This window comes from Piliocolobus tephrosceles, chromosome 10, assembly GCF_002776525.5.
Source record: "Piliocolobus tephrosceles isolate RC106 chromosome 10, ASM277652v3, whole genome shotgun sequence".
In the NCBI taxonomy this organism is placed as follows: domain Eukaryota; kingdom Metazoa; phylum Chordata; class Mammalia; order Primates; family Cercopithecidae; genus Piliocolobus; species Piliocolobus tephrosceles.
In genome coordinates this window covers 105,706,612-105,733,510 of record NC_045443.1, presented here as the reverse complement: position 1 = coordinate 105,733,510, position 26,899 = coordinate 105,706,612, and the positions used below count along the sequence as shown (strand labels likewise).

General features: G+C 46.1%; 1 protein-coding gene across 2 annotated transcripts in view; it reads right to left on the bottom strand.

The window, feature by feature from the left end:
• WSCD2 (WSC domain containing 2) overlaps window positions 1-26,899 on the bottom strand; it is a 299,619-nt gene that overhangs the window by 50,585 nt on the left and 222,135 nt on the right. For both annotated transcript variants that reach the window (XM_026454616.1, XM_031936358.1), the window contains one exon: window positions 8,385-9,310. In XM_026454616.1, coding sequence (XP_026310401.1) covers window positions 8,385-8,766 — 382 coding nt within the window. In that variant the 5' untranslated portion in view covers window positions 8,767-9,310. The remainder of the gene's footprint in view (window positions 1-8,384; window positions 9,311-26,899) is intronic.

Here is a 26,899-nt window from a genome sequence, read left to right as displayed (position 1 = left end):
TGGCCTGAGGTCTTTGTCATCAGATCAGCAGATTTTGTGTGTGTGTGTGTGTGTGTGTGTGTGGTGTGTGTATGACAGAGAGAGAGAGAGAGAGAGACAAAGACAGAAACAGAGGAGACAAAACTTATGTACTGAATACCTACTACGTGCTATCTACTTTACTGTGGGCCATGTCTCATGTTTTAAAAATTCAATCTTCACAAACTTCTTATGAACCCATTTTAGAGATGAGGGAACTGATCATAGTGACTCTTCTATCTGTTTACCTTAGAAGCACATCTTAGTTTGGGCATATGGTGTGTGTTCTGACTGGTAACTACTCATGTTACATCTGCTTTTCCTCTTTTCAAAATGCAATGGGAACCTGTGTCATCTGCCCACGTTCCTACAGCTTGTAGCATTTGACTTCATATTAAAGCCCAGGTCTGTCCTCCAACCATCTTACACTTGAGGAAGTTTCATTTCTCTTTGGCCACCCCAACACCTGAAGGGGAGGAATGCTCATGCGGCAGAAATGCTGGGCTTGAAGCTGGATGTAATAGGACTTTGGGTGACTTCACCTTAAGGTAAGGATAGGCACATTTGGCTACCTATGGAACAGTGGTCATGTTAGATAGATTTTTATAAGCAAATTAATGGGACTAAAGATGTATGTGGGTATGTCCATTGCATGTCCACCATGGAGTGAAGGGGTGTACTGTAGTGGACTGTTTATGTCTTCAAAGCATCTGCTCTAGATAGGTTTTTCCATCAGCAGACCTTACTTTCCCTGACCACAGGAGACATGATGACCTTGGCAGGGTCAATCATATTGTTCATCCGAGCAGCCAGTGATTGCTTCAAGGAAGGACACATGACCCATTTGTTGCATTCTGATAGAATAAAGCTGGGAGAAAGAAATCTGCCTCTCCCAGGTGCTATAACCCCAGAGCTACCACCAGCCCAATCCCTGGCACCAAGGCCAGTCTGTGTAGGAGAACAAACAAGCCAAGGCATAGAAGAGCAGAAATGAGAGTGACAGGAAGAAGGCCACCAATTATTCATTTAAAAAATCCAGTCCAGCAGAGCCACTGCTGTAGTTTGATGACATGACACAATGCATTTTCGTCTTTAGCTTAAGCTGGTTCAAGGTGGATTTTTGTCCCTTGGCACCAGGATGGGGGGGAACAGTAACTACTACACTGATACTCAAGCTTAGCAACTTGCCCGAGTCCACCCCACAGTGAGGGTCTCAGACCAAATCCATGCCCAGGTCTATCTATTCAAAGTTGCCCCTTCCTATATGCCACACTGAGTCCATGATTGGGAGGAGATGTCTTGGGAGGAGGTGTCACACCAGAGAGACCTTCCCAGGAGGAGGATGGAGCTGGGAAGTGGGGCGGTTTCTTGGGAGAAGATCTGGGGTTTTTACCATAGGTCCATCTTCCCAAAAGCCTGGGCTTTTAGTTATTTATTTTTAAGCTTTATTTTAAGTGCAGGGTACATGTGCAGGTTTGTTATATAGGTAAACTCGTGTCATGAGGTTTGTTGTACACATTACTTTGTCACCCAGGTATTAAGCGTAGTACCCAATAGTTATATTTTCTCCTCTTCTCCCTCCTTCCGCCCTGCACCTTCAAGTAGTCTCCAGTATCTGTTGTTCCCCTCTTTTTGTCCATGTGTTCTCATTATTTAGCTCCCACTTAAAAGTGAAAACATGTGGCATTTGGTTTTCTGTTCCTGCATTAGTTTGCTAAGAATAATGGCCTTCAGATCCATCCATGTTCCTGCAAGAAACATGATCTTATTCTTTTTTATAAGCCTGGACTTTTAAATGGTGTTCTATCCCCTTCCTCACCCTCCCACCAGACCAGGCATCAGGCTGAGATGTCCCACACAACAGGTGCTCAAAGACTTGTTGAATGAATGAATGACCCTCTGTTTCCTTATCTGTCAACAGGAGGGAGAGGAAGATACATGGTCCTTTATTAATGCTTTTGGAAAACGCAGGCATGTTATGCATCATGGCCTGATTAATGGGCTGAGCTCCATGGATCAGGATATCAATATTGAGCCAGTGTCCCTCCTGTCCTGGGAAAGATCTGGTGACCCCTTTCCCACAGACCTTTGGTGCAGGCTGCGACCAATACAACCGTGGTTCCTGTCCTCAGAGTTGTATCACCCTGCTGAGCTCATTAGCATGGTTACTGCCAGCCCGCTAAAGTCCTCTTCAGCCATTCCTCAGGGCTCCACCTTCAAATCCTGCTGTGGTAGCAGAATCTCTCGGAGACAGGAGGTCAGATATGTAAAACAGGGACAAAATCACAGGCCACTTGAGGGTGGATTAATGGCCGAGTTCACACAATCTATCAGCTCGTCTCCATAGCGGTCTGAAGACTGCTGAAATGGCAAAGTCACCCCAGTTGGGCAATTTATCTCCAGTACAGAAACCAGCATCTGAAAAGAACTCTCCTGGTGGTAGTTTTTTTTTCCCCTTTACTTTTTTCTTTTGCTTCAATTAATCTTTTCATGAAATTTTGCTCTCTTCCATGAAGGTGATTTGTTAAAAGGGTAGCTAAACATGAACTAATTTGTATGCCTCTGATTTATAATTTGTGAACATATTCACAAACAGGAGGCCTCACACTGTACTGGAGTCAACCAGATCTGGGTTCAAATCTCACACATGATGCTGCAATAGCCTCAAATATTACTCAAGCTCTTGGAGGCGCAGTTCTCCACCTGAAAAGTGGGAGCAAAAATTCAACTAGGGTTGTTAGGCTGAATTGTGTGCCCTGTGGCCCCCACCCCCCAAATGACATGTTGAAGTCTTGACTCCCAGGTCCTTAGAATGTGGCCTTATTTGGAAATAGGGTCATTGCAGATGGAATTTTGTTATGAGGCTAAACTGGAGTAGGTTGGGTCCCAATCCAATATGATTGGTGTCCTTATAACAAGATGGCTATATGAAGACACAGAGGCGGATGAACGCTATATGAAGACACAGACACAAAGGAGATGGTCATGTGAAAACGGAAGCAGAGACTGGAGTAATGTGGCTGCAAGCCAGGGGTTGCTGAGGATGGCCGGGAACACTGGAAACCAGGAGAAAGGCATGGAACAGTCTCCCTTTGAGTCTTTGAGAGCTCATGGCCCTACGAACACCCCGACTTCAGATTTCTGGCCTCCAGAACTGTGAGAGAATAGATATCTGTTGTTCAAGCCACCCAGTGTGTGATACTTTGTTATAGCAGCCTGACAAAGCTCATATAAAAATATTGTTAAGAGTGACCTAAGTAACATTAATTTGATGCATTGAGCCTATCACAGGGTCTGGCACAGAAGGAAGACACAAGAAACAATTTTTCTCCTTCTGGGAATTCTCTGAAACCCTGGAAGGTGGTCCCTCCAGAAGAACGCCCAGTGCTGCCCGGGTTTCTTTGTACCAGTGATGGAATTTCCTGCTCATATCTAGGCTTTCCCAGGGCAGAAGGGATGCGCCACTCACTTTGGTCAAGGCCTAAGGATCCCACAGACTAAGCTTACCCATCTCCTCTCCCAGAAAGCCAGCTATGATACCCCATGACTGAATGGGGTCCCTCCTTTCGAGTCCCCCAAAACTTTTCTACATTTTGTTGGTATTGTCTATTATTTTTTTCAAATTAGAAATAATTTTGGATTATTGTAGAAGAATTTGTAATGAAATGAAAAAGTGCTACAATGGGGAAAAGCACAGCTTTTTCCTATGAGGAATATTCACAACCTGTGCTTGAATCATTCCTGTATCTCCACCTCCCAGCAAAGATCTGGGCACGTAGTAGGTGTTTGATAAATATGGAATGAATGAATGAATAAATGAATAAATGGAGTTAGAGATCATATATTTTAAGAAAGAGGTAGGCCAGGCGTGGTGGCTCAAGCCTGTAATCCCAGCACTTTGGGAGGCCAAGACGGGCGGATCACGAGGTCAGGAGTTCGAGACCATCCTGGCTAACACGGTGAAACCCCGTCTCTACTAAAAAAATACAAAAAGCTAGCCAGGCGAGATGGTGGGCGCCTGTAGTCCCAGCTACTCGGGAGGCTGAGGCAGGAGAATGGCGTAAACCTGGGAGGCGGAGCTTGCAGTGAGCTGAGATCTGGCCACTGCACTCCAGCCCGGGCGACAGAGCAAGACTCCGTCTCAAAAAAAAAAAAAAAAAAGAAAGAGGTAGTATAAGTCCAGTGGTTAAGAATAAGGGCTTTGGACTCTGATCAAACTGGCTGGAGTCAGCTCTGCCTCTTGGCAGCGGTATGATATTGGGCAAATAATTGAACCTCTCTGAGTCTCTGTTTCTTCATCCGTGAAATGGCACTCAATAATTTTACCTGATATGAAGCTGAAAGGAGAATATGGACAAACAGTCCCTGACAGAGCCCTTTAGTAACCTGCAGCCATTGCATCTTCAGCTGGAGGAAATGGGAAGTGGGTGCTCCTGCTATCCTTCCAAAAAAATGCAGACTAAATCTTCCCATGACCACCTTCACACCCAGCCCAAGCCTCTCTGTAATCTCATAGAAATAGAAGCAGCACAGTCTTTGAAGTCAAAGTGGGTTTGGCTCCTGGCTCTGCCCCAGATTAGCTGTGTGACTTTAGGAAAGTCACATTACCTCTATTCCCTCATTTTCTCCTGCAAAATTACAGTACAAATAATAATAACTGGCATGTATTAAGGTGGTATGCCAGCTTATTATAATAATAATAGCTGGCATGTACTTTCTGTACACTAAGAAGTGACGTGATGTAGTGATTGAGGTTCAGGTGTAAGACTCACAACACCTGGGTTCACATACTGGTTTATTCCCTCCCCCAGGTGGGTAATCTTGGGCAAGTTACTTAACTTCTCTGTGCCTGGGTTTCCCTTCTGTAAGATGGAGTTAATAACAGTGTCTATCTTCCTCCATTACTATGAGGATTATGTGATGTAATAGATGTAAATGGTTTGAATAGCACTGGCACCTAGAGAGCACACGCTGAATTTACCTTATGTAATCATCACAATGCCATCTGATGTTAAGTACTTTTTATCCCAAAGAGGAAATGGCGTGTCAGAAAGGTGAAGCGACCTGCCCAAGGCTGCACAGCCAGCAAGTTGCAGGACTGGGATTTGAACCCTGATTTGACTACTCAAAGTACAGGCTCTCACATGGTCATATGTACCTAGAGTCCTAGGTAAATGACTGGCATATGGTAGGTGTCAGTCACACCAAGGGACTCAGACTCCTGCCCAGCCTCAGCCCAGCCTGGGTGCAGCTCCTCCCCTCCCACTCCTGGGCCATGATGGGCTCTGAATCCTCTACAGCTTGAGTCCTGCATCACTGCATCAAGCAGAGCCTTCGCCAGCTTTGGAGAAAACCAAATGAGTTTAGCGTCAGGTCGGAGAAACATCTCATTTTTATTAGCGTTAATCTAATATGTTGTCTTTCCTCGCTGAACTCTGAATAAATTAATCAAGGACAGGCTGGATTTGTGTTTTCTTAATGACACTGCCTGATTCCAAAGGCTGTCTGCTGAGAGCCCTGGCCTTAGAGCTGTGTTCTTATTTTCTCTTCCTTCTCTCTGCACTTCATAAAATATATAAAATTGCTGGATAAGGCATGGTGGGGGTGCAATTGGCATGGTATAGAAGAATGCCCACAAGCTTTGGAATTAAACAGACCTTGTTTAAAACCTCGGTTCTTCCACTATTGACCTGTGTAAACTAGGGTAAGTGATTTCTTTCTGGATCTCAGTTTTGTCATCTGTGAAATGGAATAACAATCCCTAACTTACTGAGTTGTGGTAATTAAATGAGTCAATGAAACACATAACATGGTCTAGCCTGTAATGATCATTCACTAGATATCAGCTAATATTACTACAAATAACAAGGACAGCAACTATTAAGTGACCTATTATTATAAGCCAGAGGATATTATAAGCATGTTACATATATCATTTCATTCAAATAATACATGAAAAGCAAATAGACAAGTGGTTGGTGCAAGGTAGGTACTCAAGAAATGTTAATTATTATTAGCGGTATTGATGACAGTATTTCATTGTCACAACAAATGAGAGACAACATCATTTCTGTATCATCTAGGCCACAAGGAATTCATATTCTATCAGGGGACATGGACAAACATACACAATTGCCATTAATATAAGGGCCATGTCAGGGAGCATAGAGGAGGAACATTTGATCAAGCCTATAAGGGGATCAGGGAAAATTTCTTGAAGATTAGCAAAGCTGAGACTTGGAGGAAGAGTAGAGCTAACCCTGTAAAGGTACTCCAGGCAGAAGGATAGTCATTCATTCGTTTATTCATCCAGTCATTCACCCATTCAACAAATAGGTGTTCAGCAACAGCGCTGAGCCAGGTGCTGTCCTGGGTGCTGATAGAACACAGACAGGCAGGACAGGCAATAGCCCTGCCCTCCTGGAGCTGACAGTCCAGTAGAACAGGCTGATCTTAAACAAAGAGGCAAACACATAAATGAGATGCTTTCAGATGGCGATAAGTGTTATGATGAAAATAGAGTCGGGGAATGTGGTTGTGACTAGGTAGGAAGTGGGGTTATTTGCGTTAGGATGCTCTGGGACAGTCTTTATGGGAAAGCGAGGTTTGATTGAAGACTTGAAGGAAAGGAAGAAGGAAGCTATGCAAACACCTGGGGAGATGGCATCCAAGATAGAAGGCACTGCATATACAGAGATCTTAAGGTAGAGACAGGCTTAGTGTGTTCAATGAACTGCAGGGACAGTGGGGCAGAGCATGATGAGGGGAGTGGGGTTATAAGATGAGGTTGGAGAGTTGGACTATGGGAGGGGTCTGGAATTTGTCCTAAGCATTATGGGGAGCATATCCCAAGGTGTAAGCTGGCAAGGACTTTGGGGCTTTCAAAGGCCAGAATGGAGTCTGGAGTGGCTGGGGTGCAGCACCTCACATCTCACCTATATCTAAAGATGATCCCCAGGGAGATCCCAGGAGCACTTCCTGAGCACCTCTAAGCACCTATTCAGTGCTAGGCTTTCATGACTCTTGTTTCATTGAACTCTCAGGAGCATCCAGTAAAATCCCCATTTTACAGATTTCAAAACTGAATCCTGAAAAGGTAAAACCATTTGCCTGGGCCACATGGCTGGTGGGGGTGGAGCTGGAATATGAATCCACATCCCCTGATCCATTCTGCCACCTCCAACATCTCCTTTGCCTCCCTGTGAACACTGGTTCTTGAAGAGGCAGAAGTCTAGGAAATTCCTAAGGGCAGAAAGATAGAGTCTTCTAGATGGTTCCAAGGCCAGGGGGAGGGGGAGACTGCGGCAGGAGAATGTGTTGCATTAATCCTGCTCCCTTCCACAGTAGGAGAAGGGTTTTTTATGAGTTGAATCACAGTAGAACACAAAGGCTAGTGAAGTTTTCCATCTGCCTTGATTGGTGGTTTATTCTCCCAAACCATCTGGCCCAGATTTCTGAAATGTCCATTTGTGTTAATCTCATGAATTGTAGGGGTTGTGGGTTCCTCCCTAGCATGCTGGTTGGATGAGTAGATGCCAGTGGACTTTAGGAGACAGCCTTAGAAAACTGAGTGTTCAGGCCAGATTTAAACTCCATTCCTGCTGCTGACTACCTGCGCAGCTTTGAGCAAGTGTCTTCCCTTCTTCATGCCTTGGTTTCCACATCTGTTAACTGGGCACAGGATCATAGGGGCCTTGTTTAAGCCCATGAAGTGTAGTAAAAACCAAATAAAGTAGTGCACTCATGAAGAAAAGCCTTTTTAGATTATAAATGGCCGAGAAAATGCAATGAAGTCTATCAAGGGCAATGATGTCCCCTGAGATCCATCACCAAGGAACCCAGCAAGATGGACTGAGAGACAGTCTGGTGGAGCAGAAGCTCTGCCACTTAGCTGTGTAATCTTGTGCTCTTGGTACCTCACTTTCCTCATCTTTAAAATGGGAATAAATAAAATATATCACCTAGAGTTGTGGTGATGTTTCTATATATGTAAAGTACTTGGAAAGAGTACTGGTGCCTAGTAAGCACCCAATAAATGCTGACTGTTTTTATTTTCATGTATATTTAACAAGGACTGTGAAAGGCTGCAGGGGAGTCAGACTTTGACCTCTGATAGATGTGGAGTTCGAATCCAAACTTGCCTGTTGACAAGCTGTGTGACCTCGTGCAAGCTGCTTTCTCCCTCTGAGCTTCAGTTTTCTCCTCTGTGCAATGGGGATGATAATGGAAGGCACTATTTATTTATAGCTACAACTATATGACAGCTGGTTCCTATTAAACACTGAAAACTGACAGCTGTTATTATATTGTTAGTATCTCCTCCCTTCTCCCCAACCTCTCAGTGTCCAGATGCTCCTCGCTCTTACCTCGCTCTTCCTCCTTCTCCCGGACAACCCTCCCCTTGAGGGCTCGGCTCCAGGCTCCACCGTAGTCGCTAAGTTTGGCTCTCTCATTCCCATCCTTGCCCTTGAGCCAGGGTCCGTACCTGCGAGCGATGCTCGAGGCTTCACCGGTGTCCCGGAAACCTCTGCCCAGATGCATGTCGCCTAAGAAGGGCAGCTCAGCACCCTCAGCCGGGCCTCCTGCGGCGGCGGGGTTCGCCTGGTTCCCCGAGACAGCGGGCTGGCCCACAAAGCCAGAGTGAAGGAAGACAAGGCTCCCAGCAGTCAGGTAGAGTGCCAGGAAGGTAAAGAAGCGCACAGGTTTCCGGCGGAAGTACCGCTGGAATTTGAACCAGAGCTTGGCCATAGCGGGATCATTCCGGACTGGCTCTCTGGGGCTTGGCTGGGGTGCTTGGGAGGGGATGGAAGGGGCTTGGCTTCCCGAGCTTTTCTTAGGGATGGAACACCTGGGGTTCCTCAGTCTCACTTTTCCTGAAAAAGTGATCACCAAGGCCAGAAGGGGAGGGCAAGTTCAATGCTTGGCTGAGGTCATGAGAAAGGATGGAGCTTACCAGCCCTCCCAAACTCAAGGTGAGATTCTTTGGGCCAAGAAAGAGGTTTTGAGGCTCAGAACACACATGAGTTGGTCCCATTTTCCTACATATTGTTCTTCACTTCAGAGTCTTCCCAAAGAACTGTGAGAATAGCAATCGGAGAAGGTTTCTGAGGGTTACCAGCAGCTGCAGTTCACTTCTCACCCTTTCTCTGCTCCTCAGGCCAATGGATCTGGGTTATTTTGCCAGGGGCCTTGTTTCTGGCCTCTTCCCCAGCTGAAGACCAAGCTTGGCCTTTCTACCTCATGGGAACAGAAGCTGGTGGGCCTCCATCCAGTCAGGATTCAGGGATGCCACCTGCAAAACAGCAGAGACACAGGCATGAGAAGCCCCTTCACCAAAGCACAGAACCCACAGGGTTCTTGAGCATCCTAGAGGGAAATGCAGAGGCTTGGAGAGGGAGGAAACAACCAATAGCATGAAAAGGCTTAAGAGCAGTGTTGGATAAAGAGCATCCCTGAGTCTTCCAGAACACTGCCTTTTTCTTGACACCAAACTGGGAATTTGGGGGCCTGGATCCTAGTGGTTTGGGGACAAACTTCGTCTTGGACAAGCACAGGTTCTCAAGGACCAGTGGTTTGCTTTGCTCCATACTTCCTGTATATTTGTCAAATATACACTGATCCAAGGATTACCTTAAGTCCGAAAAGTACTTTCAAGGTCCTTGCTGGACTACCTGCTGAACCTGGGCAATTCTGAACCAAACCAGGTTCATTCACTCTTTTTTCCCCAACAAATACTCAGTGAGACCTACTTTGTATGAGGCACTGTCCTAGGTGCTGGAAATTAGGCTGTGAGCAGGAGAGGCAAAATCCCCTCTTTCACAGAGCTCACATTCTAGTGGGAGAAATAAAATCCATAGCCCCTCTCCTCTATCCAAGGAAGAAAAGGAAAAAGAAGGAAAGTAGGGTTATTTAGCAGCATATTTGTCCATTCAGTGTTTATTGAGTGTCTACCATGTGCTCAGCTTTGTGCCCAGCCATCTACACTTGTTGTCTCCTTTATTCCTCCCAACATTCCTATGGGAGGTAACTATTTCCATACTTTACAGATGAGGAAAAGGAGTTCACACAGCCGGTGAGTGATGGAGCTGGGATCTGAACCCAGGACAGTCCAAATCGCAAATCACAGCTCTTAACCAGTGGCTCTTTGACTCTGCCTCTTTCCCACATAGTCTGGACATCACTTGAGAATTCAGAGACAGCCCCCCAAATAGTAGCCGATCCTCACAGCCTCCCAGTTACCAACATGGCTCACCCTTTGTCAGGTCTCCCAGATGTGGGTCTGAGAAACAACTGATTCAGAATCACCTGAGAGCCTGGTGAATATAGATTCCTAACCTTTCCAATCCACAGTTGTAACCAGGTGCTCTCAGATAGTGGTTATGAGCACAGAGGGTTGAGAACCACAGCTTTATGAGTAAATGTTCAGGATCATCAGTCAAGAGGAAAAATAGAATGTAAATGAGAAAACAGGAAACTCCATTTAGGCAATGCTTTTTCATATTACCACCAGCAGGGGGCCCCATGACCATTTTAGCCAACGCCTGAGATTCCATAGTCAGTCAATGGAAGATACAAATTGTAACATACTCTCCTAATCCAGACAGTAGTGTCAGCACTTAACTGTGGTTTAAGGTAGTCCGCCAACTCATTTATTCAAGAACTAAGTACTGAGCACATACTATGCACCAGTCACCCTCGTAGGCACTTGGAATAAATAAGCGAACAAAACAGACAAAAATTCATGCCTTTGTAAAGTCAAACTATCCATCCGTCTGTCATCCAGCAGTCCACCTACCCGTCCAGTCATTAAGCCAACCACCTATCCATCCATCCATCCACCATTTATCTGTCTGTCATTCAGCATCCACCCACCCATCCATTCATTAATCCGTCTATCCATCCATCCATCCACCCATCCGTCTATCATCCAGCAGTCTACCTACCCACCCATTCATTAAGCCATACACCCATCCATCTGTCTGTCATCCAGCAGTCCACCTACTAACCCATTCATTAAGCCATGCATCCATTCATCCACCCACCCATACATCCATTCATCCATCCATCCATCCATTCATCCATCCGTCTTCCAGCAGTTCACCTATTCATCTATTCATTGAGTCATTCATCCACCTACCATTAATCTATTCATTAATCTGTCCAACTATACATTCATTCATCTATTTATCTGAACTAAAGCAGCCCATCTATCCATCCAACTCTCCACCCATCCAGTCATCCACTCATTCTTTCATCTATTTAAAAACATATGCTGATTGCCTACTATGTGTGTGCTTGAGATGCATGAATAAATAATTCACAATCCCTGCTTTCAGAGAATTCAGAGTCAACTGAGGGAGAAAGCAACGTAAACAATTACTATGCTAGACAGACAATGATAAATGCCATAGTAGATGTGTGTATAATATACAACAGTCAATATTATAGTTAATGTTTATTGAACACTTAATACATGCCAGAGATTCTTCTACACATATAAATACTCTTATTTAAACAGTTCTATGAGGGAGACCTGTATCTATTTTTACACAAGAGGGGAATGAGTATCAGAGAGATTAGGTAACTTGTTCAGGGTCACAGAGCTAGTAAGTGGCAGCAGGGTGGTAAACCCAATGCCACCTGATTTCAAAGCCTATGTTCCTAACCGTACATCTATTCTGGTCTTGTAATACTCTTTGAAGATCTCATGACAACTATAGATATATGCCCAGAAAAAAAAAACCCCTTGCACATAAGCTCCCAGAATTTGGCTTGAAATATTAGGGTGGGGGGGCCAGGCGCGGTGGCTCATGCCTATAATCCTAGCACTTTGGGAGACCGAGATGGGCAGATCACGAGGTCAGGAGACCGAGACCATCCTGGCTAACATGGTGAAACCCCGTCCCTACTAAAAATACAAAAAAAATTAGCCAGGCATAGTGGTGGGTAGCTGTAGTCCCAGCTACATGGGAGGCTGAGGCAGGAGAATGGCATGAACCCAAGAGGCGGAGCTTTCAGTGAGCCGAGATAGCGCCACTGCACTCCAGCCTGGATGATTGAGCGGGACTCCATCTCAGAAAAAACAAACAAACAAACTGCACACATATATATAATCTATTTTATATACTATATTTATATATTTTATCTACAACTGCCTGGGGGGACCACAGAGGGCTTCCCCAGGCAGGAGTCTTTAAGCCAGCAGGTCTTGCAAAAGAAGTCAAAATTCTCTGGGTGAAGGAGCAACAGAAGGTTAGCCCAGGAAAGAGGAATAGCCCACATAAAGGTGCATCACTGAGGGGGAAGAAACAAAGGAGCCTGGGGGACTGTGGGGTGGGAATACAGCCAAGCAGTGGGCAGGAGCCAGACCATGGGAAGCCTTGGATGCCAAGCTCAGGAGTCGGGACTATGTCTTAACAACGCACATGAGAATCCACTGAGGTTTCCTGGTTGTGCCAACACATGTGCCAGATGTTTCTGCAGCTAGGCTGGGGTGAGAAAAAGCCAGCAGTCTTCGTGGGATGGGCAAGGGGACACCAGCCCTTCCAGAGGCACTCAGGCAAGAACAGAGATGGATTCCACAGGCAAACAGATCTGGGTTCAAATCCTGCCTCTTCCATTCCCCCAGGTGAGTGACTGGGGCAAGACATCTCTTCTCAGCAAGACTCAGTTTCCTCACCTGTAAAGTGGCCTAAAGGATCTTGACTTCTCCCTTAAAAACTATGTTGCTGGAAGGATTGGATTAAACACTGTAGGAGGAATACCTGATGCACAGGAGATGCTCAAGATAAGTGCTACCCTCGCCCCCTCAGTGGCACATGTGAGACACTTGAAAGCCATTTGCCACCTCAGCACATTTGCTGTTGTGGAGACAGCAAAGTTTTCAGCTGTAGTGTTCCCTGTGGCTTTCTGCCTCTCTGAGGATATTTCTGGGTCTGGCCTTTTTCATTGTTCCCTCTTCATTCTTTCATATTCCAACACATCTCTTCTCTAAGTGGGTGCCAAATGGGCTTTAAGAGGATAATGAGCTCGTTAGGGGCTGGCAGGGAACAGAAAGAGACTGAGGCATGGGTGATGTGGAAAGTGAAAGAGATCTGCTGGAGGGATGTGGAGGGGGCCTGTGCCCACCCCCCACTTTCAGAGCTCCCTTTCCTCCTGGGGAGGGAAGGTGCTGAACTGAGCCACCCTACAGCATCCTGCTGGTGCTAGCAGGAGGTGGGGGCTCACCCGGAGGAAGAGCCCCCTGGAATCTGAGCCCCATGGAGGTGATAAGGCTATTTGGTACATAGGAGGGTCCCAAGAAAAACTGGTGGAGAAAAATAAGTAAAAAGAGTCAGGTTTATGCCCCCAGGGCTCAAACGTACAACCATGGCTTCACACACTGGCCAAAACACTCAGGTGACAGCCTTGGAGAACTGTAAATCCAGGGCTCTGTGGAGGCAGCATCTTGTGTTACTCAGCACTGGGTGGTTCTGGGGTTCAGGGGTTCTGAGATTCAGCTGAGCCATAGCCCCATGTCCTCAAAGGTATCCCAGACTCCCCTGCCTCCCACATCCATCTGTCATTCTCTTTCTCCTGCTTCTCTTTCCATCTCCATCTCTCCAAGTCTCTAGTCTATCTGTCATTGTGTCTCTTTCTGCTATCTCTCTCCAGACAGAAATTCTGCCTCAAAGGGAATGGGAAAATGAAATTAACTGATTTGTTGAATACCTACTATATGCTGGACACTGTGTTTGAAGGTTTCATATTACGTTCTCCCACACTCCTCCCTCTGGGATAGCTGCAAGGCAGGTGTGATGTTTCTTCCCAATCCACAGATGATGTGTCTACAACCCTGGGTGAGATGAGACGGGGGCTGTTGGCCTTCAGCAAGTCACTTTTCTCTGTCTCCATTTGTTAATAGCACGTTGAGGATCATAATTGTATTAACATCCCCTCCTGTGATTCACTTACAGGTGTGAGGTCCAGACAGGGGCCTTCATCTGTGTGAGCTGCCATCTTCTCTCTATAAAGTTGAGTAAACCATAGAACGCCCCTTTCAGAGGTGTGGGGAGGATTCGATGAGACAATCCACAGGGCTGGCTATCATGACTTCATCCCCTTTTATTTTACATGACACCTCTCTGAGCCTCAGTTTCCCCATCTGTTAAATGTGGTGGACAACCTCTACTCCGCTTCCCTCCCAGGGCTGGTGTGAGTTTCCACAGGGAGGAGGCTGAGAGGCCCCCTTTGTGGGAGTGGCAGCATTCGGTTACTGCAGTTCATGTTTCCAGCAGGAGCCTCAAAGTGTCTAAACACAGCCTATTTTTAGCACCAGAATGAGGCTCTGGTGTTGAGCTGCCAACTTGAAGATGGGCGGGAGAGAGCTGCCCTGCAGGGGAAAGAAAAACAAAGGCATAGCCTGCCCTGTGGTTCCTTACCTCCCCTGGGAGTAAAAGGGTGCCTCCCCCTTCCAAGTTCTAGAGGCTAGGGTAGGTCAGAATGGAAGCCTGTGAGGCTGGGTAGAGGGCTGACTCCCTCTCTTCAACCCCCAGCACCTGATTTGGGGGGCAGAGGTAGTTCGGAGGGACTGGGCAGGCGCAGCGGCCAACTGACCCCAGACCACCCAAGCTTCATCAAGAAATAGTTACCGAGACACCAGGTTCATGAAAGTTTGATTTCTTAAGAGTTCTGGGTAGGAGACTCATCTGGGAAGTTTCCAAGAAACTGGGGAGCCCAGGTAAAATTTCAGTCTTGTTCTAATAATAAAAATATCAGAAGTCACTGGTGTTTGTTGAGCACTTACTATGTGCCAGTCATCTTATTCCCATTGTGCCTTTTAATCCCCACTATCATTCTTTGAGGTGGTCATTAACTTCTTTGAGCATCAGTTTCCCCATCTATAGAGTGATGATGTAATATAATTTATCTTTTACGGTTAGTGTGAGAACCAAATAAGTCAACATATACAAATGTATCATATCATATCTCTATATATTAGGTGCAAATGCTACATCTTATAATAATTTCTGGAGAATACATGTGGTTTTGCCTGTTCAGTGCCCCTTCGTTCTGATACAAGGACTCCATTTTCTTTCATGGAATTTCTCCCTCATTAATTCTCAGCTCATGTGGCTTGGGTAGAATGGATTCCATTGGGTAGAATGGATTCTTGCCAGTTGCCGCAGACATTCCCATACTTCTCCTGATGCATGTATAGAAGAATTAATGTAGGGTGCATATATACCTAGGAGTGAAAGCACTAGCTTGTTTGTTTGTTTTGTATGAGCATCTTATGATTATCCTAAAAGATGCCAGTTTTTTTTTCCAAGGTTGCTGTAGTCACAACTTCCCCAGTACAGTTTGAGCATTCCTGTTGCTCCAAATCCACACCAACAATTAATGTTGTCAGCCCTTTTCTTTTTGGTCAGTTTGGTAGATCTGTAACAGATGCTGTACGTGCCCCACCCACCTACCACATTCAGTTAAATTCTGAATGCTCATCTGGTTGTCTGAGGGGTTTCTCCAGCACCTTGAATGTTTTTTGTGCTTGTGTGGTTGGCAGGCAAGACATGTGAGAATATTAACATTTGGAAGCAGCTGCAACAAATGACTGATGGGAGTTGGTGTATAAATGCCCCAGCTTCCTCGTTCCTCAGCTGGAATAACTCTGAAGTGTGTATTTCTCCAGTGGGACTTAACCTCAACCACCCTCTGTAATAGATGACTCAATAACACACCCTTTATTGATTTCTTCCCTTCCCTGTCTCACTCCCCCACTCAGGGAAAGACAGGAGTAAGTGTGCTCTTCATTTCCTAAATGAACTACTTATCAGTGGTATTTATTTCTTGGAATAGTTGATTCCTTAGAATAGGAATCAATATGGTTTATTCATAGCATATCAATGGTTTTTCAACCTTTTCCTTATCATTAGACATGTAAAATATTTCCAGTCTTCCCTCTCTTATAAATAAGTAATGCTATGATAAACATCCTGTATATAAATCTTTATACAGATCCCTGGAAGGCAATATAGGACCTTTCAACAACGATGAGACATCAGCATATTATACCCACTTTACAGATGAGGAAGCTAAGGTTCACAGAGATTAAGTAACTTTCCCAGGCACACAAAAAGGGGAGCATGAATTCAAGTGCAAAACTGAGCCTCAGTGTCATAATGCCATGGTGGACACTATGCAGACCAGCAAGGCAGCTATTCTCTCTCTTAACCACTGATCCCTCAGTTGAATCCAAGCCTTGGTGAAAAGAAACTTTCTGAGCCTGAAGATATGGATAGCCATGCCTTAAACACTTCTCCAGGTAGATAATCCCCAATTCCTTTAATCAAAGTTCTTTCTCACCCTTCTTGCTGGAGGACCAGCCATTTGGCAAGTGAAGGACTTAATGAAACAGCCTGAGAAGAAATGCCATTATAAATGCCAAATCCTTTCACTCATTGTCTTAGGAATCCAGAATTTTACTAACCCGCTAACCCTAGGGAAGGCTTTTGCACCCCGTACCGTGGGTGGACCCCTCTGGGACACACCCTTCCATTCGTGGGTGTGCTGTAGTCTAATGATTCCATTGTGCTTGTGATGGACACACTGTGGTTCTGCAGATCTTTGATGCAACAATTCTGTAGAATCTTTGACACAACAATCCCACTTTTTTGACCAGGAAGCATGTACACACCAGGAAAGTTTCACCAGTTTCTAGGCACACCAGTATGTTGCCCCCTGCATTCACTCACCCCACCTCCAGAAAGAATCCCCTGGGTCCCCACACTTCCCTCTGTCCCCAGGAAGGAAATTCACTCAGCATTACCCTGTGCTCACAGCCTGCCAACCATGTCCATTTTCATTTATCTTCCCCAAAACTCAAGAAAATAAATGGGAAGGCAAAGTGCCATTAGCTTAATGGCCTTTAACACCCAGCCATCTGCCATGATGTAATTAAATAAAAAAATCAGAGGGAGCATATGGTGTCCATTATAAATAAATATTAAAATTTTGTTTTTCTGGGTAATGACTCTAGTGCCTCTTGCTCCATGGGCAATCTTTACAGCCATCTTCGCTTGTTGCAGGGAGTCAGGCTGGGCCACTGTGGACAGGAATGGCCACGGAGAGGAAACGTGGAAAGGGGTCAGGGCCAGAGTCACACACTCTGCATCCTCAGGGCCATGGTGGCTGTGTGATCTTCAACAAGGGGCCTCTCTGCTACTCAGTTTTCTCGCCTGCAAAATAGGGCCAATCCACCTGCCTCATTGGAAAGGCAGGAGGGTTAAATGGGCTACTGTTTTTAAGACACATAGCATCCTAGTAACAATATGGGCTAGTATTTATTGAGCACCAACTATGTGACAGACACTGTCTAGAGAGTAACTTGTAATCCTTACAAAAACCCTATAAGAAAGGTTCCACTTGTTTGCTCCGTTTTACAGATGAGGAAATCAGAGCAGTTAAGTCATCTGTGCCGCGTCACACAGCTAGCAAGTGGTGGAACAGGCTTCGAGCCCAGGGAGTCTGGCTCTGGGGCCTGCACTCTTAACCGTATGCTAAACCTGTCACGACAGTTTCTTAGTAGATAATTATCCTCTGCCACAACTTTGGCCAACTAAACAAAACATTTACTTCTTCTCATGACAATACACTTTGCCCAGACTTCAGAAAAAGATAAAGATTCAATGAGTTGGTGCAATGATTGATGACTACCTAAGGTAGGTGTGGAGGATACATTTTGGGGAGTCTGTCTAGTGTGTGACACCTACCCCTTGCTTATAGAGGCAGACCCCAGGCGCTGTGTTTGCAGCATATTACCCTTCCCACTGGAATTGCTGGTGGATAATAGGTAGGCTCAGATCTAAAACGGGTCAGTCCATTCTTGGCCCCAGAAATATGGAGTTGGGATTTGAGACATTCACGTCTTTGCTGATCACTTAGACTATGAACCTGTAGCCTCACGAGTTGTCACCAGATGCCCAAAGAAAGAGCAAAAGTTAAGTCTGCAAAGAGAAGAAGGAGAAGAAAGTAGCTGAGCAGAGAAGAGACACTGAATCGAGACAAAGAAGAGACAAAAGACCCAAGAAAGCCTTGGGTCCTTGATCTTGTGGGACCAAGCCTTCCAGGGTTATAGACAGCGCTGAATGAGAAAACCTTTCATTTGTCTTTTCTTACTATGGTGCTAGGTACATACACCAAAAGGGCTCAATAAGCTACAGTTAGTCTTCAAAGGACAACTCATAAAACAAAACTTACTCTTACCATACGATCCAGCAACCGTGCTCATGGGAATCTACCCAAAGGAATATGTACATCCAGACAATGGAGTATTATTCGGGGCTAACTGACATGGAGGAAACTTAAATGCATATTACCAAGTGAAAGAAGCCAATCTGAAAAAGCTACACACAGTACAATTCCAAAGATATGATATTCTGGAAAAGGCAAAACTATGGAGACAGTAAAAAGATCAGCGGTTGCTGAGGGCTAGAGGGAGGGTGAGTAGGTAGAGTATAGGATTTTTAGGACAGTGAAACTGCTCTGTATGATACTATAGTGGTGGACACATGTCATTATACATTTGTCCAAACCCACAGAGAGTATAACACCAAGAGTGAACACTAATGGACACTGGGGACTTGGGTGATAATGATGTGTCAGTGTAGGTTCATCCACTGTAACAAATAGACCACTCTGGTGCGGGATGTTGGTGGAGGGGGAGGCTGTTGGAGGAAGGTCTGGGGTTATATGGGAACTTTCTGTACTTGCCACTCAATTTTGCTATGAACCTAAAATGGCTTTTTAAAAGTCTATTTAAAAAGGGGGGACAATCATATATTTGAAAATGCAGAGACCCACTGAGGTATATGTCAATGAAATATCCAAACTGTCGGCTCTGGGGAAGAGGCCATGTTGCAGGAAGGGTCAGGGGTTGGAGAGGGATGAAGGGGTGAACTGACAGTCTCCCTTGTCCAGTGGTTTGATGAAGGGGGCCCAAGACGCAGGTCACCCAGTCCACTGGCCAACGCATGAGGCAGCTGGCAGCCCTTCTCCAAGCGCAGATCACTTTCTTCCCCAAGAGGGACTTCTGAAGGAACTTCTAAATCCCTATCATTAAGCCATCTGGAGTGATCCTTCTCCTCCAGAAGCTGCTGTGTCTTGGGTCAATTAGTGCACATTTGCATCGAGTTCCTTAATAGGCTGCTAATTGTCTGGGGGAGATAATGGATGACTCTGCTGGTTCTGGGCAGAGTGTTTACCCAAGGGGCAGACCTACAGAGAATAGGGAGGAAGGCAGGAGGGAGGAGATAGGATGGACTGGGATAGGATGAAAGGGAATGGCGGGGAGTAAGCTATCATTGACTCACATGCAGTAAGGAGAAATGTTATTTTGTGAACCTTTGCTTGGGTTGTGTGTGCGCCTCACAATGTCAAATGCATTTCTCACTGTGGGGTCACTGAAATAATTGGAAAGTCCTAGCAATGGAGAATAGGAGGAAGCTGTGTGTGGTAGAGTGGTTCCCAAAGGCCCCTCTCAGAAGAGATTTGAGCTGAGATCTGCAAAACGACAAGGAGACAGTCATGGGAGGATCGGGGCAAGAATGTCCCAGGCAGCGGGAGACACCATGCAGAGACTGGGGGGAGGTGGAAAAGGGTCGGTGGGGGTCCAACCCACCAGGACTTGTGGTTTCTGCTCAGGACTGTTCTTGAACTGAGTGTGACCGGAGCCCGTCTCCTAAATAATACAGTGAGGACATTCCTGTCCCAGTGGGATGTGATCACTTCTCAGAGGCTGAGCTGAAAAATGCTTGTTGATGGCTGGAGCTTAGAAAAGGCCAAGGTCCAGGTGCTTGGCAGGGCTTGTGGGAGGATCTAGAATTTCTTTCTGGCTGGGGCTCAGGGGAATGTGGCCCTCAAAGCCTAAAATATTTACCTTCTGGCCTTTTACAGAGAGTATTTGCTGACCCTTAATTTTCATCAGTAATGGAAGCTGATACAAAGTTTATGGGGGAAGAGGCTTAGGACCACTAAAGCAGTTCAGTTCACCCTGTCCTCTTCAGAGCTCAAAGGCCACTCTCAGGTCACTCAGCTTCTTCCTTACAGCAAGTGACAGAGCTGCAAGAAAGCCTGGAGATCCAATGCCTAGCGAAACAGCCTTCCTTTACATAAGGGGAAACTGAGGCTCAGAGAAACTTGAATGAAATAACCTTTGTCCATATAAAATGTCTCACATAGACCTGGACCCAAGTAAGTGCTCAATACTTTTTAGCTGTTATCCAGATTATGATTATGATAGCATAGAATCCTAGAGTTCAAAGGGCCCTTAGACACCAACTAGTTCAAGTCTGATGTTTTACATACGAAGAACCTGGGGGTTCACAGAGACTGGAGGAGTGCCCAGAGTCACAGCCAGGCCAGGGCTGAGCTGGTTCCTGCCCTGCAGGTTTCTTCCCAGAGCACACGCTGCTCCCTGGCAGCCTCCATCGCTCCCAGCCGCAAATACAAGCAAATTGCCGTTTGCTGGTTCCACACTGACCACGGTGGATTGAACTCTAATTTAGGAATGGTGACAGCACCCATCAGCAATCCCTCTCCAGAGAGGAACTTTCCACCAAGAGTGAAAAACAACTGGCGTCCCCACCCCCAAATCAGCCAAGTCCAATCTTTCTGTCCAAGCCAGTGTGTGTGTGTGTGTTTGCGGGGGTGGTGGTAAGGTAGTGTCTGTGATCCCCAGCCCACCTCTACAGGTTCAAATTCTCTTCCCCCCAGGAGAACCTTGTGCCCTTGGAGGGGTTGCCAGCACCTACCGCTGACTCTGAGCAGGACTGAGAGGTGGGCTCACAGCCTTCAAAGCAGGAGGGAGGACTCTTCATAACCTCCAGGTCAGCTTCCTCACTGACATGTGGGGTAACTGAGGCCTAAAGTGGAGTTGGAGGGTGACTCTATCCAGACCCAGTTTTCCTGCATCCCAGCCTTCAGCCTTGGCACCCTCCTGAGACGGAAGAAAGATGGATAAACACCTTTTGTTGCACACCTACTATGCGCCAGGCCCTTCCATGTACCCTGTGCCATTGCCTCTCCCCAGGGTCTCTGCTTGGTAGGTTGGGTTTAATCTCACTTTACAGGTGAGACAAGCAAGGCCTGGAGAGGTCAGTCACCTTCCTGAAGGGCAGAGCTGGTGAGTGGCAGAACAAGACTCAACCCAGGCCTGTCTGACTCCAGACCCTTCATCCTAACCTCTACGTGGCATTGTCTTCTGCAGAAGTGCCACCCTCTGACCTCTGACCTCGGGGCCTCCTGTCTGTGGGGCAAGTGGGGTGATTTGGAGGCTTTCTGTACAAGAGAGCCTTTCTCCTCTGAATGCTCAGAGCCTGCACAGAAGGCACAGGGGTCCCCAAGCCTTCAGTGGCCCAGGGAGTTCTGTTGGCATCCAAGAGAGAGATGTCCCCTCACATGCAAGCAATGAGTGCCAGAAACTGACTGACGCTTCCACTCATGAAGACATCACCTGGACACCATCGTACCACAGAGAAGGTGGCAGGAGTCCACACACATGTGCAGAGACTCATGCATGCTGGGAAGTGTGCACAGCCCCATGCCTGTCATCCCCCTCACCCCCAGCACACACACAGAGTTAACCAGCCCTATTGGTCCATATTCGTTTATAACACATGGTGGGAATCCTTATTCCCACTTCATGAGTGAGAAACAGCAGACACCATGGGACCTGCCTGAGAAACATGGTTAGTCTTGGAGCTAAAACTAGAAACTGGATCATCTCATTCTGATCAAAGGTGGTTTCTTCATCCCCTGGGATTGTCAAAAGACTAAAGCAGCACATGTCTTGAAAAGTCATGACCAGAGTTCCTCATCATCAGTGACACTGACACTTTGGACTGGGTAATTTGTTGGAGGGAGCTGTTCTGTGCATTGTAGGGTAGTTGGCAATATCCCTGGCCTGCACCTAACAGAAGAGAGAACCAGAACACCGCCCGTGGACCCATCTGCGTCCAGGCTTACAAAGTTTCGGTACCAGATTCTAGAGCTCCTTTCTAAGATTTTTATCCTAGCTCTCCATCATAAGATTCTATTGTGAGGTTCCATGCTAGGGTCCCCAACTTCTAGCACTCTATGCTAGGTCCATTCTGTGCAAGGAAAAGAAAAACTATACCAAAAGGAGGAAAAAGTTATGCTGGAAGCCGAGTCAGGCAAGAAACTGCCTCTCCTTTTGTTCCCAAGCAGATAGCTACAGATAAAAGGTAAAATATCTCCACAGGTAGCTACTTGTTGTTTACCTTATCTTATGTAAAGTGCTGATTTACTGAGTTGGAGACAAATAATGTAATTTATTCCTCTGCCTGCTTCTTTTCTCTTGCAACCTGGGGCTTTAGTAATGTGACCATACCCTCTTTCCCCTCCAGCTTGCTTTTCTGTTTTAAATACTGAAGCCCTCAAAGTCATCTCTGGGGAAATGCACAGACTTCTCTTCTGGGTACGTCCTTAACCTTGGCAAAATGAACTTTTAAATTGATTGAGACCTGTCTCAGATAGTTTTTGCTTTACAGTTTCAATGTTGGTGGGCTCTCCAATTCTGAAATTTTGTTCTGAGCTCCTAAGATATCATCTCCTCCCATGTCAAGGTTGAAATTCTCTCCAGGAGACAGTCATGCCTCGCTGCCTTCCAGTGACCAGGATGAAAGACGCACCCATGAATTATATATTTCAAGTCATCTCTAAATTGCCTGGCAATTACAGAACAGCAAGGTCAGGTGCCGGGAGCAAGAACCTCCCCTTCGGTGGAGAAAGACAGACGGAAACACATTGATATACAGAAAGATGTTACTTCTTGGAGGTAGGTTTAGGAGTGATTTATTTTTCCATTTTGCAGATCTGTATTTTTGTTTTCCATAGTTAACTGTGATTTAAAGAAAGAGATAGAGCGTGAGTTTTGATATCAGTTAGACTTGGGTTGGAATCTTGGCTCATCACTTAACAGCAGTGAGAAGCTGAGGAAACCACCTAATCTCTCTAAGCCTTAGTTCCTTGCCCATAAAATGGGATGAGAATATGACAGGCAAAGCATCTGGATATTGACAGAGTTAGCTGCAGTAACTGTTTAAAATGCTTACCATGGGGCCAGGTAATTCCCAGGCCTCAGCACAACCACAGTTATTGTTATTTGCACGTTTGTATCAACAGGGGCAGCTATGGCTTGGTGAAACGTGAGTTCTGGAATGTGTAAGAGTCCCCCTCCAGCTCTGTTACTTTGTAACTCAAGACCTTGGCAAGGCTTAAGCCCAGGAATTTGAGGTTGCAGTGAGCTATGATCATGCCATCGCACTCTAGCCTGGGGAACAGAGTGAGACCCTGTCTCTAAAAACAAATAAACAAAAAACCCTGAACAATCGCATGTCACCTCTCTGAGCCTCCATTTTCCCGACTTGTAAATGGGTGCCATCATGCCACTTCTCAGGGTCCCTGACAGGCATCTAGTCCCCATCGGTATCCCTTACTCTTCTTATCCCAGGCCAGAGGGCTGACAGGCACAGAGTAAGGTGGAACAGGCACAGAAGTTAGAACTGGGGCAGTCTTGTATCTCTTAATTTATTTGGGATTCTTTTAAAAGAGAGTCCTCACCAGCCCCAACATTAATAGGTCTTTGCTGTCATGATGTCTTTAAATTTAGATGAACACCCCACACACAAACACGCATCCGCCCACACACCCCCAGGAATAAATCCGCCGGGGTGGGAGGGAGGGAGGTCTGTCTGGTTGCATCCCAGGGAGGAAGAGCGAGGCACGAGGGTTGGAATAGGATGCTGATGACTGCAGCATGTCAGGTTCCTGAGGGGACAGGGAAGCTCCTTTCAGTTCTCATAGGTAGCACAGGACACCCTCTGCCCCCGGCAGTGCACAGGGAGTCTAGACAGGCTAGTCCCATGAAGAGGTCAACCAGATGACCACTAAGGTTCATGGGCTTGAGTCCGGACTCCCCTGCAGGACAGGCTGGGCGCCCTGAGTGACATTTGCAGCCTCTCTGAGCTGGGTTTCCCCATCTGTAGAGGAAACGGTTGCAGGGCCATTTTCATAGGCTCACAACCTGCACTGTGTGGTCCCACAGGACCCACACTCAGAAGGCCTGCTGTGCTCAATTTAAAGCTCTGCTGTCGCTGTCTTGAAATTCTTAATAATTTTTGAAAAAGGAGCCCCACATTTTCGTTTTGCTCTGCACCCTGCAAATTATGTAGTGGGTGCTGGGTGATTGTGAGAGTTGGAGGAGGCTCATGCTGTGGTCTCAAACTTCCCTTTTTCCTGTCCCCACCTTTTAACCTCATTCTAATGATGTGTAGCCTGGAACAACTGGACTGAGCTTTCTGTTCCTCTGGCACCTGCTTAGTAAAACACAAAAATAAAAACTACCTTAAAATTTCTTCTGGTTCCTACTTACTGCTCCCTCCCCCGACATCCAAACTACAGCTCATCCATTCATTCAACAAACATTCATCGAGTGACAGCCGCTTGGCAAGCCAAGGTTTGTTCCACGGGCGTGGCCTGAGCCAAGGGATCTATCCACAGTGAGAGAATCCTGCACAGACCGCACAAATGCATCATCTCTGAGGAAAATTTCTCCCTCCTTGGCTGAAAAGACCTCGATTCTAATCAGTGGGAGCGAAATATTCTCCACTGTGCGGGGGGGCAGCATGTTTTTATATCTTCAGTTAACAAACATGTATTGAGTACCTATTGTATGTCAGGCACTGTGAATACATCCATGAAGATGACATGGCCCCTGCCATCAGGAAAATGACAATCTTATATTTTAGCTCATAAAATCTTGGGGTCTGTCTTAATTTCAAGCACAATCAATCCCAATTTTACTTGTTGGGCTTCCAGAACCTTGAAATATATAATTTCTTTTCTTAAATTTCTTTTTTTTGAGATGGAGTCTTTCTCTGTCACCCAGGCTGGAGTGCAATGGCATGACCTCGGCTCGCTGCCACCTCTGCTTCCCAGGTTCAAGAGATTCTCCTGCCTCAACCTCCTGAGTAGCTGGGATTACAGGCATCTGCCACCACGCCCCGCTAATTTTTTTGTATTTGAAATGCATAATTTCTAATGTTTGCCATGACTCTCTAAGGTGAGTGCTATTCTCCCCATTATTCAAATGAGAAACTGAGGCTCAGATAGGTCCAGCGACTTGCCCAAGGTGACACAGGCCATAAGTGGCAGAGCTGGAATTTCAACCTAGGGCTGTGTGGCTCCAGAGGGATTTTAGTGACACCACTGCTTCTGGTACTGAAGTTCACCTCCCCAGAGGAAACATGTACTCCTTGGAGCCAGGTCTTCCCCTCTCCTCTGTGGCTAGCTCATTGCCAAGTCCTGGATGATCGTCTGGATCAAACCATTCCTGAAGGAATCTCAAGTACAATTGCCAATCCCACCAGACAGAAGGGAGGCCTCACACAGCAAGTTGGTCTTTAAAGTCTCCTGTATCAGAGAGAAGAAGATCCTCCAGGCCAGAGAAAGCTACTGGCCATTACCCACGTGGTTGCTGCAGTTTTATGTCCCATATGGAATCTGGTTTGGCCTTTTGGTTTGATCCAATCAGGCAACTCATTGCTACAGTGTGATGCTTAGGGGCTGCATAGAGCAGGAGTTCTCAAACTGGAGCAAGCTTGAAAACCTTTAGGGGGCTTGTTAAAATATAGGCTCTGCACCCCCTGCCCCTCATCCCCCACCGAAAGTTCCTGACACAGCAGGACTCCAGCGCGGCCTGAAAATGTGCATTTCTAACAGGCTTCCAGGTGAGGTTGATGCTGCTGGTCCAGGGACTAGAGTTTAAAAACCTTCTGTCCAGACAATTAGAACAGCCCATGTGAAAGTGATTAGAGGAGGCTGGAAAAACAAAACAAAACAAAAAAACCAACTCAGAGTTTGATCCTCGTTGAGGGGACAGGTGGACCTTGACTTAAAGGCCAGCCTACTACTAGTGCCCATGAGACACCAGGTGTGTCCCAGAATCTTTCCGGGCCTCAGATTGCACATATTGAGTGGACAGTATCTCCTTCAGAGGTTGTGAGAATTCAATGAGAATGAATGTCTTATCATAACTACCACAAACTCCTACTCAGAGGGTGCTTTCTGCATAGGTGGTTTTGAGTTGAATTTTGTCTTCCCAAATTCATATGTGGACATCCTAACTGCCAGTACCCCAGAGTGTGACCTTCTTTGGAGACAGTCTCTTCACAGGGGTAATCCAGTTAAAATTAGGTCACTGGGGTGTGCTTTAATCTAACATGACAGGTAGCCTATGAGTATTGTTGCTATTACTGTGAATAGAAGAATAATACCAGTGTTTAAAGTTTCTAAGAAGGTGTAGGATCCATAGCATAGGCCTTGGCTTACATGTAAAAATAAGCAGACAAAGAATATTGAGGCCCCATCGGCATGTAGATGTCAAATGATTCAGCCATAGTTTACATCTTGACAGATGTGTGTGACTGAGGAGAAGGTGGTAAAGTATCTGATGTATAGTGCACAGCAAGGAACAGTCCTGTCATGATATGAAGGGTCAGGCAAACGCCTAGAAGCGAGCCAACGTTTCACCATGCAGAGACATTCGATGGGGCTGATAGGTCGATGAATGAGTGACTGATACTTTTTATTAGGGGTTGTGCTTTTCAGATGCTGGTCACCATGGATGCTAGTCACCACCATGCCCTTTCATAAGTGTCCTTACAATAGGAGGAAATCGGGACAGATACATCCAGAGAGAAGACACTATGAAGACACAGAGAAGATAGCCATCTATGCCAAGGAGAGGGGTGGGAAGCAAATCCTTTCCACACAGACCTCAGAGGAACCAACCCTGCTGACACCTTAATTTTGGACTTCCAGC